General features: G+C 50.7%; 2 protein-coding genes across 2 annotated transcripts in view; one reads left to right on the forward strand and one right to left on the reverse strand.

Annotated features, from left to right (window-relative positions):
- LOC142272822 (uncharacterized) overlaps nucleotides 1–5,521 on the reverse strand; it is a 28,447-nt gene extending 22,926 nt beyond the window's left edge. The window contains exon 1 of the mRNA XM_075332514.1: nucleotides 5,438–5,521. The gene's annotated coding sequence lies outside the window, so the exon portion shown is untranslated. The remainder of the gene's footprint in view (nucleotides 1–5,437) is intronic.
- A 119-nt stretch (nucleotides 5,522–5,640) lies between these two features.
- The window catches only part of LOC142272820 (uncharacterized), a 35,690-nt gene continuing 22,996 nt past the window's right edge, over nucleotides 5,641–18,334 (forward strand). Inside the window, exons 1-2 of the mRNA XM_075332513.1 lie at nucleotides 5,641–5,825; nucleotides 8,369–8,469. Of these exons, the coding sequence (XP_075188628.1) occupies nucleotides 8,391–8,469 (79 nt within the window). The 5' untranslated portion in view covers nucleotides 5,641–5,825; nucleotides 8,369–8,390. The remainder of the gene's footprint in view (nucleotides 5,826–8,368; nucleotides 8,470–18,334) is intronic.

The raw sequence follows: 18,334 nt of genomic DNA on the forward strand, positions 1-18,334 counted from the left end.
CTGCAGAGGCTTCCCAGGTTTTACGCAGGAAGGCGTCTGCTTTACGGTCTAGAGGGTCTCGTAGAAATCCCATATCCTCGAAAGGCAGTGCTGATTTTTTGGAGGATTTTGCTACTGCCACATCCACCTTTGGTACCTTGCACCATTGGGACAAGTCTGCGTCATCAAAGTGGTATCTCCGTTTTGAAGAAGACGGGAGAAACCCACGATGATCCTGTTTCTGCCATTCCTTGCGAACAAGGGTTTTTAGGGCCTCATTCACAGGAAAGGATTTCCTTTTCTTCTGAGTGAGACCAGCAAACAAGGTATGATCAGCAGTTTTAGGGATTTTTTCTTCTGCAATCCCCATGGTTGATCGAACGGCCTTTACTAAAGTGTCCATCCCATCCAATGAGAAACACGCCTTTCCAGCCTCGTCAGAAGAGGATGAGGTAGAGGCTGAAGAAGCATCACTCTGGCTGTCAGCTGAGTCAGAAGACGGGGGGGAATCATGCTGGCGGTGAGATTTCTTGGTTTTCTTAGACCCGTGCAGGGACTGAAGAGAAGCCTGAATTTCTGTACGTATCAGTTCCCTGAGATCCGGAGGGGGGTTGGTAGAAGCTGAAGCCTCCCCCCGAATAGCTTGGATACAGGACCTACAAAGTTTCTGCATATAGTCCTTTGGGAGGGGACAGGCACACAGTGGGCACTCCTTATTATTAGCTTTAGCAGTGCTTTTCTTAGGTCCCTGGAACAGAACCGGAAGGGAACATCAGTATAGGGCAACATTCACGAAGATCACTCACCCATACCAGGAAAAGAACGGATACCGGCTTTGGAGGTGGGGACGAACGATTTGTTCGGTCCTTGGAGGATGCAGAGTCCTCGGTCCTCTTACGACCCGTGGAACTCCTGGTGTCACTTGAGTCTTTACGTCCAGCATCCCTGGACGGAGAAGTGTCCCGGGATGGGGAGGCGCGGGGACTTCCCATCACTCGATTTGTAGAAGCGGAGACGTTTCTAATAGTAAGGAAGCCCGCTTCTTAAGCTGTGCGCTCCCCAACCACTTCTGCAGCTCCGGTCACGCTGTGGCAACGAGCGCTGACGCAGCAAGTCCCGGACACGCCCCCCCCCCCCCCCCCGCGCGTACACGTTACTGTAAGCACGTGGTGCAGGGGAAGCGCCAGACTCACCGCACACAGCAACTCACCGGCCAGTTGAATACCGCAAGTCCCAGACACATTGTACTGTCAGGAGGAATCCACGAGTCTTCAAGCCATCCGTTTCCCCGGAAGTGTCCGTTCACTTCCGGGTCCCCGCAGGAATTCGCGCGTGAGCTGACGTGGCAGTTCCCGGCACGCCCCCTGCACATGCTCCGCAACCCGGAAGGAGCTGGAAACCACGCAGCACAGGGAGAGCCACTGTTCTACCACGAACAGCCTACTTACCGGCGCGGTCCTGCAGGCGTCATTTCCCGGAGGACAAGGCCTAGCCGAGGGAAAGAGGACGGGGTGCACCGGAGGATGGAGTCCACGAGGGGAGCTCCACCGACCGTGCTTCTGGAATCCTGAGCTCCGCCGTTCCCTTAGACACCGCACGGACTTCCTAGACCCAGGTATGGTAGGTTCCGATCCTTTCAGGACAGGAAACCAACTGATGAGGGAGGGGGACCGCCCCTTTTTATCTGTAGGTTTCCTGTCCTGAAGGGGGCGGATCCCTCTCTCTCGTGGGTGCTGTCGTGGCGAAAGGAAAAGACACCCAATATTAGGCTTGGGATCCTAGGCAAAGACACCCACCCTCAGGCTTTGGAACCTGCGATAAAGAGACCACCCGCGACTTGCCTTGCACGGCTATCGGCCATGGCTCCTAGGCGATGGGGCTGCCAATTCTCGAAAGACAGCATTATTACAATTCTTAATAGGATTATAATACCAATTCTTAGGGAATTGGTTGTGGTATAACCACCATGGACCAACGCAAGGGTTTGAATAGTGCAGTTAGCATTCATTGCGTATTAATAAATAACACCATGTTCAGTGGCATTTTTCTTTTCTTAAATGGAGAGACTCCAAAAAAAACCCCAATGATCCTTGTAGAGAAAAATGTGCTCTTTCAAATGATAACAGAATTAATATATTTTAGGGGGACCCTTTTTGGGAAATTTGACCTAAAAATAGGTAAAATTCGTTTTTTTTTAAGTTTTTCATCATATGTGGGTGTGAATATTTCCACAAATACATATGCTTTGACCGTGATATTGCAGCAATGCAAAGTCATGAAGATGTTTGTTGTACAGGGTAAAGCACCAGTTCCTATTGGTTTTTGGTCTTGAGTTATATATGGGCAAAGTTTGGCATAAATTTTATGCGAGGCGTTTTGCAAGCTACTTTGACACAAAATTGCGGCCGAAATATTGTTTTGTCATAGCCGGTAATAATTTTATCGCGTTTAGCAGCAAAAGTTGAGCTAGTATGCCAAACTTCAGCATCATAGCCAGTATAGAACTCTAATGGCTATGTGCCAAAGTTTGCAAAATCCTCTTAGCTGAAGCCGCAGGCTCGGGGGGGGCCTCCAGTGAAAGGTCAACAGTGCCCAATATATTTGAGATCTGGCCCTAAAAATTTACAGAACCTCTTTTCAAACATACATGTACATCCTTATAAATTTTCAGCAAAATCGGAGAACGTCGAGTGGGGACCACTGGTCCACTTGACACGGAATGACCCAGAGATAGATATATGATAGATAGATATTTAGGGGAATAGAGGGATAGATAGATATGTAGGGGAATAGAGGGATAGATAGATATGTAGGGGAATAGAGGGATAGATAAATATGTAGGGGAATAGAGGGATAGATAGATATGTAGGGGAATAGAGGGATAGATAAATATGTAGGGGAATAGAGGGATAGATAGATATTTAGGGGGATAGAGGGAGGGATAGAGGGAGGGATAGAGGGAGGGATAGAGGGAGGGATAGAGGGAGGGATAGAGGGAGGGATAGAGGGAGGGATAGAGGGAGGGATAGAGGGAGGGATAGAGGGAGGGATAGAGGGAGGGATAGAGGGAGGGATAGAGGGAGGGATAGAGGGAGGGATAGAGGGAGGGATAGAGGGAGGGATAGAGGGAGGGATAGAGGGAGGGATAGAGGGAGGGATAGAGGGAGGGATAGAGGGAGGGATAGAGGGAGGGATAGAGGGAGGGATAGAGGGAGGGATAGAGGGAGGGATAGAGGGAGGGATAGAGGGAGGGATAGAGGGAGGGATAGAGGGAGGGATAGAGGGAGGGATAGAGGGAGGGATAGATATTCCAGTTTTATTTATGATGTTTCCCCCCACACACTGCACTTCTCATGGCCGGTAATGTGTTCACATCAGCGGCCGTGAGAAATGTCCTGTAGTTCCCCGCAGCCTCGCTCAGGAACTGCATTCAGCAGTCGCTCACTGACCCGTGGAGAACTGTCACACGCGGCTGGAGCAGGGCTGGAAGCGCCGGGGGACATCGCTGTGGATTACGTCAGAGCTGTGTCTGGGAGGGGTTAATACAGTGGAGAAAGAGGGGCTTTTTGTCTTTTATTCAAAATAAAGGATTTTTCGGTGTGTGTTTCTTTACTTTCACTTTCAGATTAGTGACGGCGTTTCATAGACGCTGCCATCACTAATCTTGGACTTAGCGGCAGCTATTAGTTGCCGTTAACTCCATATTATCTGGATTGCCACAGCATCTGGAGGAGCCGGTAACACGCCGGGATTGTCGCATAATGGATGCGACAGTCCCGGGGCAGCTGCGGCTGATATTCTCGGCTGCGGGAGGGGGAGGGGCATTAACCCTGTCCCTCGCTCTCCCCAGCCTGAGAATACCGGGCCGCTGCTGTGTGTGTTTACCCGGCTGGAAGGTAAAAATACAGCAGAGCACATGCTTTTTTCTCTCTTCTCCTTCCTCTTCCTGTCCTAGTGACATCACTTCCCTGCAAAACGCAGTGCAGGGAAGTACACTATGTCCTGAAAACGCGAAATAACGCGGGAATAACGCAGGTATAACGCAGGAATAGCGCACATCACTTGCTACCTGCGTTATACCTGCGCTATTTCATGATTACATTACAGTCAATGGAGTGAAATAACGCAGTGAGCTGCAGAAAAGAAGTGACTGCTCATTCTTTTTCTTAAGAAAATCTACTGAAAGAATTTTCTTAAGAAAAAAACGCAGTGTGCGCACAGCTAATTTTTTTCCCCATAGGTTTTGCTGGGGAACGTCTGCAGAAAGGTTACAAGAATTTCTCAAGAAATTTCTGCAGCAAAAACGCACCAAAAACGCATTGTGTGAACATAGCCTAAAGATACATAAGAAAAATACAAAGTGAATATTATGGGATATTGCAGCCGCTGGGGACGAGGCCATGTTCCAATTGTGCCCATTTTCTGTTCTATAGATAAATCTTTTCTATGGATCTTTCCACAAGTAATATGTATGATGTTTGCTCTAATATTCATGCACCTTTCAGAGAATATTCACTTTGTATTTTTCTTATGTATCTTTATAGTGTGAGTTTGATAAAGGTCCAAGGAAGGACCGAAACGTCACTGATTGACGCACATTGTGGTCTTTATTCTCTGGATTTATAAACCCTAGATTTGCCCCATCCATCCTACAGTCCCCACCCCAGATGTGCCCCCATCCATCCTACAGTCCCCACCCCAGATGTGCCCCCCATCCATCTTTCCTACAGTCCCCACCCCGGATGTGCCCCCATCCATCCTTCCTACAGTCCCCACCCCAGATGTGCCCCCATCCATCTTTCCTACAGTCCCCACCCCAGATGTGCCCCCATCCATCCTACCTACACTCCCCACCCCAGATGTGCCTCCATCCATCCTTCCTACAGTCCCCACCCCAGATGTGCCTCCATCCATCCTTCCTACAGTCCCCACCCCAGATGTGCCCCCATCCATCCTACCTACACTCCCCACCCCAGATGTGCCTCCATCCATCCTTCCTACAGTCCCCACCCCAGATGTGCCCCCCATCCATCCTTCCTACACTCCCCACCCCAGATGTGCCTCCATCCATCCTTCCTACAGTCCCCACCCCAGATGTGCCCCCATCCATCCTACCTACACTCCCCACCCCAGATGTGCCCCCATCCATCCATCCTACACTCCCCACCCCAGATGTGCCTCCATCCATCCTTCCTACAGTCCCCACCCCGGATGTGCCCCCATCCATCCTACACTCCCCACCCCAGATGTGCCCCCATCCATCCTTCCTACACTCCCCAACCCCCAGATGTGCCCCCATCCATCCATCCATCCATCCATCCTACACTCCCCACCCCAGATGTGCCCCCATCCATCCTTCCTACAGTCCCCACCCCAGATGTGCCCCCATCCATCCTACAGTCCCCACCCTGGGTGTGCCACCATTCATCAATCCATCTATCCTTCGTACAGCCCCCACCTCAGGGTCAGGATCCGTCCGCTCTGCACAAGGCCCGAGCACTGCTGCTTCCCGCTCACAGATCTGCACAGCACGAGGAGACCCCGCCCCTTCCGGTGACGTCATTACCTCAAAAATCAACTCCACTATAGACGCTACCATCGCCTCAGGCCTTGTGAAATCAGACCACGCCCCTAACACGTGGCAGAAGTGACGTCATACCGGAAAGGATCCCGTACATTCTAGCATCTACCATCCCAGTGGCCAGAGGGTAACGTCTAGAATGGAGTTGATTTTTTGAGGGAATTACGTCACCGGAAGGGGCGGAGCCTCCTCGTGCTGTGCAGAGTGTGAGGGGAAGCGGCAGTGCTCGGGCTCCTGTGCAGCGCGGACGGATCCTGACCCTGAGGTGGGAAGATTCAGCTTTTCCTCATTAGTTATAGAGCTGAGGTCACACTGGATTTTGGGGCAAGAAATAAAAGTGTCTCCTGTCACTACTGGGGGCTGCAGCTCGTGTATATATCACAGGGAAGGGGCTGAAGCTGCAGCACAGGGCTGTGGAGGCTTCCATAAGGAAGGGGGATATGGGGGGCTACACAGGGCAGGGGGCGATGCTGCATATTGGGGGGATTACACTGGGCGATGCTGCATATTGGGGGCTTACACTGGGTGATGCACGTTGGGGAGGGGGCTCGCTGGGGCGGTAGACTGCACTTTGAGGGGGGTTTCGCAGGGGGGGAGACTGCACGTGGAGGGGGGGCTTGCAGGGGGGGAGACTGCACGTTGAGGGGGGGCTTGCAGGGGGGGAGACTGCACGTTGAGGGGGGGGAGACTGCACGTTGAGGGGGGGCTCGCAGGGGGGGAGACTGCACGTTGAGGGGGGGGAGACTGCACGTTGAGGGGGGGCTCACAGGGGGGGAGACTGCACGTTGAGGGGGGGGAGACTGCACGTTGAGGGGGGGCTCACAGGGGGGGAGACTGCACGTTGAGGGGGGGAGACTGCACGTTGAGGGGGGGCTCGCAGGGGGGAGACTGCACGTTGAGGGGGGGGGGACTGCACGTTGAGGGGGAGCTAGCAGGGGGGGAGACTGCACGTTGAGGGGGGGCTAGCAGGGGGGGGAGACTGCACGTTGAGGGGGGGCTAGCAGGGGGGGGGGAGACTGCACGTTGAGGGGGGGCTAGCAGGGGGGGAGACTGCACGTTGAGGGGGGGCTAGCAGGGGGGGGAGACTGCACGTTGAGGGGGGGCTAGCAGGGGGGGGAGACTGCACGTTGAGGGGGGGCTAGCAGGGGGGGGAGACTGCACGTTGAGGGGGGGGCTAGCAGGGGGGGGAGACTGCACGTTGAGGGGGGGCTAGCAGGGGGGGAGACTGCACGTTGAGGGGGGGCTAGCAGGGGGGGGAGACTGCACGTTGAGGGGGGGCTAGCAGGGGGGGGAGACTGCACGTTGAGGGGGGGCTAGCAGGGGGGGGAGACTGCACGTTGAGGGGGGGCTCGCAGGGGGGGAGACTGCACGTTGAGGGGGGGCTCGCAGGGGGGGAGACTGCACGTTGAGGGGGGGCTCGCAGGGGGGGGGGACTGCACATTCAGGGGGGGGGAGAGACTGCACGTTGAGGGGGGCTCGCAGGGGGGGAGACTGCACGTTGAGGGGGAGCTCGAAGGGGGGGAGGTTGCTTGAAGGATGGATGGGGGCACATCTGGGGTTTATAAATCCAGTGAATAAAGACCACAATGTGCGTCAATCAGTGACGTTTCGTTCCTTCCTTGGACCTTTATCAAACTCACACTATAAAGATACATAAGAAAAATACAAAGTGAATATTATGGGATATTGCAGCCGCTGGGGACGAGGCCATGTTCCAATTGTGCCCATTTTCTGTTCTATAGATAAATCTTTTCTATGGATCTTCCCACAAGTAATATGTATGATGTTTGCTCTAATATTCATGCACCTTTCAGAGAATATTCACTTTGTATTTTTCTTATGTATCTTTATAGTGTGAGTTTGATAAAGGTCCAAGGAAGAACCGAAACGTCACTGATTGACGCACATTGTGGTCTTTATTCACTGGATTTAACAAATAAAAAACGTTTTTGAAAATATTTTGGATATTTTGAATGCCGGATTTATTTCTTCACTTTATTCTGATTTGATGTTGGATAGTGAGAAAAACCTGCAGATGTGTCTGTATAGAGAGCGGAGGGAAAAAAACTGCAGATGTGTCTGTATAGAGAGGGGAGGGAAAAACCTGCAGATGTGTCTGTATAGAGAGCGGAGGGAAAAACCTGCAGATGTGTCTGTTTAGAGAGCGGAGGGAAACTTCCCGTTTTTGTTACCGACTCCTCAGCCCTGGTGTGCAGTAAGTGACTGTGGAGGTATCATACAGTGCTTGTATTATACATTATGGGGCAATGAAAGGGGAATCTTTTGGCTTCATTAGGAGGAAAGTTACTTTGTAAGGGCTGTAAAGTTGTGAGAGAGGTTCTTATATGACTCAGTTGAATATTATTTACATTTTTATTTTTTGGGGGAGGGGTACCAATTAGAACTTCCGCTATGGGGCCCCATGATTTCTATGTGCGCCTCTGTTCACCCCCTTAAAGAAAAACAATTGAATAAAACTAATTTTCCTCAAAAAGACTTTCAAAAATACAACATTGTTGACTAAAACAATTCTCAAATGACGGAAAAATAAGCATTAGGACGTCCAAATTGTGAAGACAAAACAAGGAAATCCCAATGTCATAATGTACCACACTAAGTGGACCCTGCCACGTCTGCTTCTATCCCTGCTGAACTGACTCTGGGGCAGCACGGGGGATATAGGAGGCGTAGAGGCCATGCATGGATTGGTCTCAGGGGCCACACGCCTCTGGTAGCAGAAGCGTCCATCTAGAACCTTCCACATGACTTTTCCTTCTGTCCGTGACTTTTACAATATTTATTTTACAGCTTTGAAATTCAGGGAGAAAATATGCAGAACGCTGCAGACACAATGGAAAAAGGAGAAATGGATGTGCGGAGTGATGAACGGAGTAGAGATCTTTCCACAGGTAACCCTCCTCAATGAAGAGTCGCCATTAAATAACAAGGAGAATAGTCACATTCCCAGCTGCAAGGAGAAAATGAAGTTACATTCTCCCTGCTGCCGCTCGTATACAGTCACCGATGCACTGCGGGAAACAGTAACACTTACCGCTCACAGGCTTTCAGCCAAGGAACAAGAGGGTTGATTACTGTGCACTCACTATGTAGTGAGTGGTGACTGTTACATCCTCTCCCACTGTGCTGTTGACTGGAAGTGAGCCGCTGCTGGGAGAATGTAAATGCATTATCTCCATGTAGTTACTGTGTCACAATCTCTCTGCTGTCTTGTACGCTGTGAGTAACAATTTTGCCTCCCTATGGAATCCGGGTCGTGCCAAGCTGTTCGTTTGTTGAGCGACAGCTCAATTCAATCTGAAACTGGGAGGTGCTTGGTTTCTTCAGGGGTTCCCTGTTCTGAGTGATCAGTTACTTAGCTGAGTAGTTAGTCCTAAACCCAGGGTATCACAGAGGCAGGGTAGCTGGAGCAGGGACCCTAAATCTGGCCCTCAGACTAGGGACCTTGTGCTGTCCCTTATCCCAGAGGTAGGCTTTATGGTATCCAGGTCTGGACCGCTAGCTTAACCCAAACTCCTGTCCAAACCCTGATCTAACAAGCTCTCTCCCCTCTCATCAGGAGTGGAGATGCAAACCCCACAAATACCACAGACACAGGAAAAAAAACAAAGCTCATACACACTGCACACAAAGGAGAGAGACAACATGTGTATGGGAGGGAATAAGGAAGGAAGTAAATGTATAATGGGGAAACTTGTACACCACTCAAACAGCAGTATACTGGTCACCAAGAATAGGATCACCACAAAGACCGGAATCACAGGAGCATAAGCTGAAGCTATCATCTGCAGCAACTAACAGACTCAAACCTTAAATAGGGAGACGACAGATGAATAGAAATTAGCCCCCTGAGTCTCAAGGATCCACACACAACTCCACAGCATTAACTCCTGCAGGACTGGAAAGCAGTGGAAAAGTGTCCCGCCGCGGGCAGGCGGCGCCGATCGGCACACATATCATATGTGTTCCTGCATGTTACGAGTGGAATTGCATTCCACCCGTAACATTAACCCCTTACATCTCGCTGTCAAAGTCTGGCAGCGAGATGTATATACGCTCGGTGAAGATTTTCATGTACCGCCGCCCCAACCGGAAGTCACGTGAGTGATCACTTGACTTCCGGTGGTTGCCATCGTAGCTCAGGGTCATGTGATGACGCCTGCAGCTATGATGTTTCACTTTCGTTTTCACCTGGCCCGGAGCAGGGTGAAACAGGAAGTGACTATCTGCTGTTTACAGCTGTATAGCTATGATCAGCAGATAGATAAGAGCGACCGGATTGCTGATCGCTATAACCCCCTAGGGGCACTAGTAAAATAAAAAAAAGTTTTAAAAAATAAAAAAAACAAAAAAAACCTAAAAGTTCAAATCATCCCCCTTTCCCCACATTGAAAATTAAAGGGTTAAAAAAATAAATATACACATATTTGGTATCGCCGCGTTCAGAAATGCCCGATCTATCAAAATATAAAATCAATTAATCTGATTGGTAAACGGCGTAGTGGCAAAAAAATTCCAAACGCCAAAATTACGTGTTTTGGTCACCGCAAGTTTTACGCAAAACGTAGCATCTGCGCAAAAATGGTAACATTATAAACGTCAGCTCGAGACGTAAAAAATAAGCCGTCATTCAGCCATAGATCCCAAAAAATGAGAACTCTACGGGTTTCGGAAAATGGCGCAAAACGTACGCCACTTTTATTGGACAGGCTTGTGAATTTTTTTTAACCCCTTAGATACAAGTAAACCTATACATGTTTGGTGTCTACAAACTCGCACCGACCTGAGGCATCACAGCCACACATCAGTTTTACCATATAGTGAACACCGTGAATAAAACATCCCAAAAACTATTGTGCCATCACACTTTTTTTTGCAGTTTTTCCACACTTGGAATTTTTTTGCTGTTTTCCAGTACACTATATGGTGAAACTTATAGTTTCATTTAAAAGTACAACTCGTCCCGCAAAAAACAAGCCCTCATATGGCAAGATTGACGGAAAAATAAAAAAGTTACGCCTCTCGGAAGAAGGGGAGCAAAAAACGCAAAAACGGAAAGTGCCCGGGGGCTGAAGGGGTTAAATGCTGGGTACTCAATTACCACTATATCTGCAGGTAAATAGTGTTTTTGTAGCTGCCAGGTTTTCTTTAACCCCTTCTCGTTATGTAACGTATTATTACTTCTTGTGGGCTCGGAAGCAGAGTCTCCATTATTGCCAGCAGATGATGTCTATTCAGTTATTCAGTGGAGGTAAGCTTCACCCACTGCTGTTAACTTTCAATCTTTGACAGCAGCATTTGCAGCTCGCAGCCTATGGGGTACAACGTTCCACATATCCAACGCCCCCAGCAACATTTATCATTGGGTGCATATGGGTCGCCATAATAGCTGGGGGTCTGCTAAAGACCCCTTGCCCTATGTAAGGGTGCTCCTATGATCTCCACACCTAGATACATTCCTTCAGTGGTGTAGTTTCCAAAATGAGATAATTTGTGGGGGGGTTTCCAGTGTTAAAGCACATCAAGGGCTTTACAAACGTGACATGACATCCGCTATCTATTTCACCCAATTTTGTTCTCCAAAAGTCAAATGTTGCTCCTTCCCTTCCGAGCTATGCCGTGGACCCAAGCAGTAGTTTTCCACCACATATGGGGTATTGGCGTATACTCGAGAAATTGCACAACATAATTATATGGTCCATTTTCTCATCTTACCCTTGGGAAAATTAAAATTTGTGGTTAAAGCCACTTTTGTGGGAAACATTAAACTCTTTATTTTTTTCCTTCCACATTGCTTTAATTCCTCTGACGCATCTAAAGTGTACTTTGGCATTGCATTACTGCTGTAGGAATATTACAAAAAAGGGTTAAATACACTGCTAATGTGAAAAATGAGTAAAAAGAAACGCATTTTCTGCTTCAGAGATATTTGCAAAGAGAGTTTCTTAGCTTATGTATTGGCCAATCCATGTGAGCCCGATAACCTCGACAAGGTGATCTCATTATATTGGGAACCTAACCGCACACTTGAGAGAAAAAAACATGAATTGCATTCGAACATCCCAAAATCATATCTTGATCTAAAGCCACTAGGCAAAAATTACATACCTGAACATGAGGTTCTTGGTTTTACATTCTGATCTGTTCACATACTGGGAGCTTTTGGAAGGTGAGTGTACAGCGCCTTTCACAGAGTGCTGGTGTTGTGTGGCGGCCATTGTTGTGGTGGTTTTGAGTCGGTGGGGCGGTGTGGCCTGGAGTCATGGGGACTCTGCCTTGCAGCATGGGTGTTGTGAGGCACCAGGTCACCTGCCCTGCTGGTGCATTGTTGGTGTAGCGGTGGACGGCGCTGCACTTTTGAGGCATAGAATAGGGACCCACTCAGAGGTTCGCCGTGACGTGGCAGGGGGCTTCATACTGTCTGATCACAATGTTAAAGTAAGAACCTCATGTTCCAGTGTTACATTTTTGCCTACCGGCTTTAGATCAAAGTATGACTTTGGGACGTGCGAATCATGTCTTTTTCTTCAGGTGTGCTATATTGGGAACCTAACCTTAAATGCTTCTATGTGTGATTAAAAATCTGCATGTCTGGGCAGATAGGTTCCTGGCAAAATAAGATGGTGGACACACCCTGGCTATAGGGCAGAGTGCTTGGTCAGGTGCTTGTCAAGGTTATCGGGCTCACATGGATTGGCCAATACATAAGCTAAGACTCTCACTTTCCAAATATCTCTAAAGCAGTAATGCAATATCTGTGTCGTTTTACTCATTTTTCTCATTACCTATGTATTAATCCCTTTTTTCTAATATTTCTACAGCAGTAATGCAATGCCAAAGTATCCTTATATTATTGAGTGCCACTGGATATGCTTTTGTAGATGTTTCTTCAGCGCTCTATTGGGAGACCCAGACGATTGGGGTATAGCTACTGCCCTCTGGAGGCCACACAAAGCACTACATTAAAAGTGCAAGGCCCCTCCCCCTCTGGCTATACCCCCCCCCCGTGGTATCACGGGTTCTCAGTTTTAGCTTTGTGTGCGAAGGAGGTCAGACATTCCATGCATAGCTCCACAGATTTTAGTCAGCAGTAGCTGCTGACTATTTCGGATGGAAGAAAAGAGGACACATATAGTGTCCCCAGCATGCTCCCTTCTCACCCCTGGATGGTGTTGTAAGGTTGAGGTACCTATTGCTGGTACAGGGCTGGAGCCTGACATGCTGTTTTCCTTCCACATCCCCTAGTAGGGCTCTGTGGAAGTGGGATCCTGCCGGCCTCTCAGCTCTGACGCCGGGCTCCATCCACAGACCCATTAGAACCTGATGGAGACGGAGCAGGAGTACGATCAGGGACAGGCCCTGCATCATACAGGTACTCTGTGTCCCCGGCAGGCACAGACACACTCCGGGCTGGCTGGGTGTTGTAGTGCGCCGGGGACTGCAACGTGGAGTTGGTGTCCCTACAGATTACTGGGGGACTTTTTGTGTATGGGAACGCAGCGCCGACCCCCTCTGGACCGGGCGGCGCTGCTGTGACTTGTGGTGCGCCGGGGATCCGCCGTCCGCGCTTTTACGGCGGCGGCGGTTATAAATTTAGTCCCCGGCTTTTTGGGCCTAGGACGCCGGCAGCTCCGATTCGTTCCCGCCCCCACCCTGTCATTCAGGGTAGGGGAGAGACGCTGTTCGCTAGCAGCGACGAGGGCTGGAGCCTGATTTACATGCTCCAGCCCTCATACTAAGCACAGAGGGAAGCAGGCTTCCCGCTCTTGGTCAGGAACGCCCAGGGCCCGCCCCCCTTCTCTCTCAGGACGCCGGCAGCCATTACATGCATGTCTGGCTGGAGGAAGGACGCAAGGCTCTGGGAGACCTAGACTAGGGGCTATCTGGCGATCACACACCCGCTTTTTTAAGCGGGCGGTAAGCGATTTTTCTGTGCTGGTCCCTCTAGTGCCTCACGGTGTATCGGTGGACTGTGTAAGATATAGAAAGATTGTATTTCTTGCACTGTGAGGTCGCTTCTGGCTGCATATCCCAGATCGCTCTGTGGAAGCAGCAACATGTCATCCTCAAAACGCAAGGCTGCCAAGGCAAAAAGGGCTGTGTATACTGCGTGTGCTGCATGTGGGGCTAATCTACCAGCAGGCTCCGATGACCCCCATTGTGTGCAATGCTCCGACCCGGTGCTGCTTCGCCAGCCGGAGTCAGGAGAGGTAGTGACCCAGGCTGAGACGCTTGTAGGTTCTGCCCCGGTGACAGGGACAGACTTTGCAGCTTTTGCTGATAATATGTCTGTGGCTATGGCAAGAATCCTTGAAACCCTGCAATCTATGCATGGGGCTCAGTCTTTGGGCACGGCGAGGCCTCTGTCCTCAGGTCCCCCTTACTTGGAATGTATCCAGCCCACAGGGGGGTCCCCGGCTTCACAGGCCGAGGATTATGACTCAGATGATATCCCCAGCCACCCTAAGCGAGCTCGCTGGGAAAGACCCTCGACGTCATCACACTGCTCAGGGTCTCAGCGCAATCAGTCTCCCTGTGATGTGTCTGATGAGAGTGATCAGGAATCCATTCCTGGAACCCCTCTCAACCTGGATACCCCTGATGGGGATGCCATGGTAAACGACCTTATCTCAGCCATCAATAGGCTGTTGGATATTTCTCCCCCAGCCCCTTCAGCAGAAGAGGCGGCTGCGGAGCAGGAAAAGTTTCGTTTCCTTTATCCCAAGCGTAAATTGAGTGCTTTGTTAGATCACTCTGACTTCAGAGAATCAATCCAGAAGCACGACGCTCACCCAGAAAGGCGTTTCTCTAAACGATCTAAAGATACGCGTTTCCCTTTCCCCCCTGAGGTGGTCAAGCGCTGGACACAGTGTCCAAAGGTAGACCCCCCGATTTCCAAACTTGCAGCTAGATCCATAGTTGCAGTGGAGGATGGCGCTTCACTTAAAGATGCCAATGACAGACAGATGGACCTTTGGTTAAAATCTGTCTATGAAGCTATCGGCGCGTCGTTTGCTCCGGCATTCGCAGCCGTATGGGCACTCCAGGCTATTTCAGCTGGCTTAGCAAAAGTGGATGCTATCATACATCCAGCAGTGCCGCAAGTGGCGCACCTTACCACGCAGATGTCGGCGTTTGCGTCTTACGCTATCAATGCGGTCTTAGAATCTACCAGTCGCACCTCAATGGCGTCCGCCAATTCGGTAGTTTTGCGCAGAGCCTTGTGGATAAAGGACTGGAAAGCAGATGCTGGTTCCAAAAAATGTTTAACCAGTTTGCCTTTGTCTAGAGATAGACTGTTTGGCGAGCCATTGGCTGACATCATTAAGCAGTCCAAGGGTAAAGACTCCTCTTTACCACAACCCAGAACAACCAAACCTCAGCAGAAAAAGTGGCAGCAGAGGTTTCAGTCCTTTCGAGGTTCGGGCAAGACACCATTTACCTCGTCCAAAGGGACTCAGAGGACGCAAAGAAACTCAGATTCGTGGCGGACTCACACGCGCCCCAAGAAAGCAAATGGAGGTACCGCTTCCAAAGCGGCTACCTCATGACTTCCAGCCCCTTCCCTCCGCATCGCCGGTCGGGGGCAGGCTCTCCCGCTTTTCCGGCATTTGGATGTCACAGGTCAAAGACCGGTGGGTGACGGACATTTTGTCTCGCGGGTACAGAATCGAGTTCAATTCTCGTCCTCCAGCTCGGTTCTTCAGAACCTCTCCACATCCAGACCGAGCAGATGCTCTGCTGCAGGCGGTGGACTCCCTAAAAGCGGAAGGAGTGGTGATCCCAGTCCCTCCTCAGGAACAAGGGCAAGGGTTTTACTCCAATCTCTTTGTGGTTCCAAAAAAGGACGGCTCGTTCCGTCCTGTTCTGGACCTAAAACGGCTCAACAAACATGTGCACGCCAGGAGGTTCCGGATGGAAACCCTCCGCTCTGTCATTGCCTCAATGTCCAGAGGAGACTTCCTTGCCTCAATAGACATCAAAGATGCTTATCTCCACGTGCCAATTGCTACAGAACATCAACGTTTTCTACGTTTTGTGATAGGAGACGACCATTTTCAGTTCGTAGCTCTTCCATTTGGTCTGGCGACAGCCCCACGGGTCTTCACCAAGGTCATGGCGGCGGTGGTAGCAGTCTTGCACTCTCAGGGACACTCGGTGATCCCTTACCTAGACGATTTATTGGTCAAAGCTCCCTCTCAGGAGGCATGTCAGCACAGCCTGAATGCTACGCTGGAGACTCTACAGTCTTTCGGATGGATCATCAACTTTCCAAAGTCGATCCTATCACCGACTCAATCACTAACGTATCTTGGCATGGAGTTTCATACTCTAGCAGCGATAGTGAAGCTTCCGCTGAACAAGCAGCGGTCACTACAGACAGGGGTACAATCTCTCCTGCAGGGCCAGTTGCATCCCTTGCGGCGCCTCATGCATTTCCTAGGGAAAATGGTGGCAGCCATGGAAGCAGTTCCCTTTGCGCAGTTTCATCTGCGCCCACTTCAATGGGACATTCTCCGCCAATGGGACGGGAAGTCAACGTCCCTGGACAGGAAAGTCTCGCTTTCCCAGACGGCCAAGGACTCTCTACAATGGTGGCTCCTTCCCACCTCATTATCTCAGGGAAGATCCTTCCTGCCCCCATCCTGGGAGGTGGTCACGACAGATGCGAGTCTGTCAGGGTGGGGAGCAGTGTTTCTCCACCACAGGGCTCAGGGGACGTGGACTCCGCAGGAGTCCACCCTTCAGATCAATGTTCTGGAGATCAGAGCAGTGTATCTTGCCCTACTAGCCTTCCAGCAGTGGCTGGAAGGAAAGCAGATCCGAATCCAATCGGACAACTCCACAGCGGTGGCATACATCAACCACCAAGGAGGGACGCGCAGTCGGCAAGCCTTCCAAGAAGTCCGGCGCATTCTTATGTGGGTGGAGGACAGAGCATCCACCATATCCGCGGTTCACATCCCAGGCGTAGAAAACTGGGAAGCAGACTTCCTCAGTCGCCAGGGCATGGACGCAGGGGAATGGTCCCTTCACCCGGACGTGTTTCAGGAAATCTGTCGCCGCTGGGGAGTGCCGGACGTCGACCTAATGGCATCCCGGCACAACAACAAGGTCCCGGCATTCATGGCGAGGTCGCGCGATCAAAGAGCTCTGGCGGCAGACGCCTTGGTTCAAGATTGGTCGCAGTTTCAGCTCCCTTACGTGTTTCCGCCTCTGGCGCTTTTGCCCAGAGTGCTACGCAAGATCAGATCCGAGTGCAGCCGCATCATACTCGTCGCTCCAAACTGGCCGAGGAGGTCGTGGTATCCGGATCTGTGGCATCTCACGATCGGTCGACCGTGGTCACTGCCAGACCGACCAGACTTACTGTCCCAAGGGCCGTTTTTCCATCAGAATTCTGCGGCCCTGAACCTGACTGTGTGGCCATTGAGTCCTGGATCCTAGCATCTGCAGGATTATCTCAAGGAGTCGTTGCCACAATGAGACAAGCTAGAAAGTCGAATTCTGCTAAGATCTACCACAGAACGTGGAAGATTTTCTTATCCTGGTGCTCGGCTCAGGGAGTGTCTCCCTGGCCCTTTGCATTACCCAATTTTCTTTCCTTCCTGCAATCGGGGTTAGAAAAGGGCTTGTCGCTCAGCTCCCTTAAAGGGCAAGTTTCGGCACTATCCGTGTTTTTTCAGAAGCGTCTAGCACGTCTGTCTAAGGTGCGCACGTTTCTGCAGGGGGTCTGTCATATTGTGCCCCCGTACAAGCGGCCGTTAGATCCATGGGATCTGAACAGGGTACTAGTTGCTCTACAGAAGCCGCCCTTCGAGCCTCTGAAGGAAGTTTCCTTTTCTCGGCTGTCGCAGAAAGTTGCGTTTCTTGTTGCGATCACATCGCTTCGGCGAGTGTCTGAGCTGGCAGCTCTGTCATCCAAGGCTCCCTTCCTGGTGTTCCACCAGGACAAGGTAGTGCTGCGCCCCATTCCGGAGTTTCTCCCTAAGGTCGTATCCTCTTTTCATCTTAATCAGGATATTTCCTTGCCTTCGTTTTGTCCTCATCCGGTTCACCGGTATGAAAAGGACTTACGTTTGCTAGATCTGGTGAGAGCACTCAGAATCTACATTTCCCGCACGGCGCCCATACGCCGTGCCGATGCTCTTTTCGTCCTTGTCGCTGGTCCGCGCAAGGGGTTGCAGGCTTCTAAAGCCACCCTGGCGCGATGGATCAAAGAACCAATTCTAGAGGCCTACCGTTCTGCGGGGCTTCCGGTTCCTTCAGGGCTAAAAGCCCACTCAACCAGAGCCGTGGGTGCGTCCTGGGCATTACGTCACCAGGCTTCGGCTCAACAGGTGTGCCAGGCAGCTACCTGGTCCAGTCTGCACACTTTCACCAAGCATTATCAGGTGCATACCTATGCTTCGGCGGATGCCAGCTTAGGTAGAAGAGTCCTGCAGGCGGCAGTGACACCCCTGTAGGGGAGGGCTGTTTTGCAGCTCTAACATGAGGTATTTCTTTACCCACCCATGGACAGCTTTTGGACGTCCCAATCGTCTGGGTCTCCCAATAGAGCGCTGAAGAAGAAGGGAATTTTGTTACTTACCGTAAATTCCTTTTCTTCTAGCTCTTATTGGGAGACCCAGCACCCGCCCTGTTGTCCTTCGGGATGTTTTTTTGTTGTTTGCGGGTACACATGTTGTTCATGTTGAACGGTTTTTCAGTTCTCCGATGTTATTCGGAGTTAATTTGTTTAAACCAGTTATTGGC

The sequence above is a fragment of the Anomaloglossus baeobatrachus genome, unplaced genomic scaffold (genome assembly GCF_048569485.1).
Source record: "Anomaloglossus baeobatrachus isolate aAnoBae1 unplaced genomic scaffold, aAnoBae1.hap1 Scaffold_356, whole genome shotgun sequence".
Lineage (NCBI taxonomy): Eukaryota > Metazoa > Chordata > Amphibia > Anura > Aromobatidae > Anomaloglossus > Anomaloglossus baeobatrachus.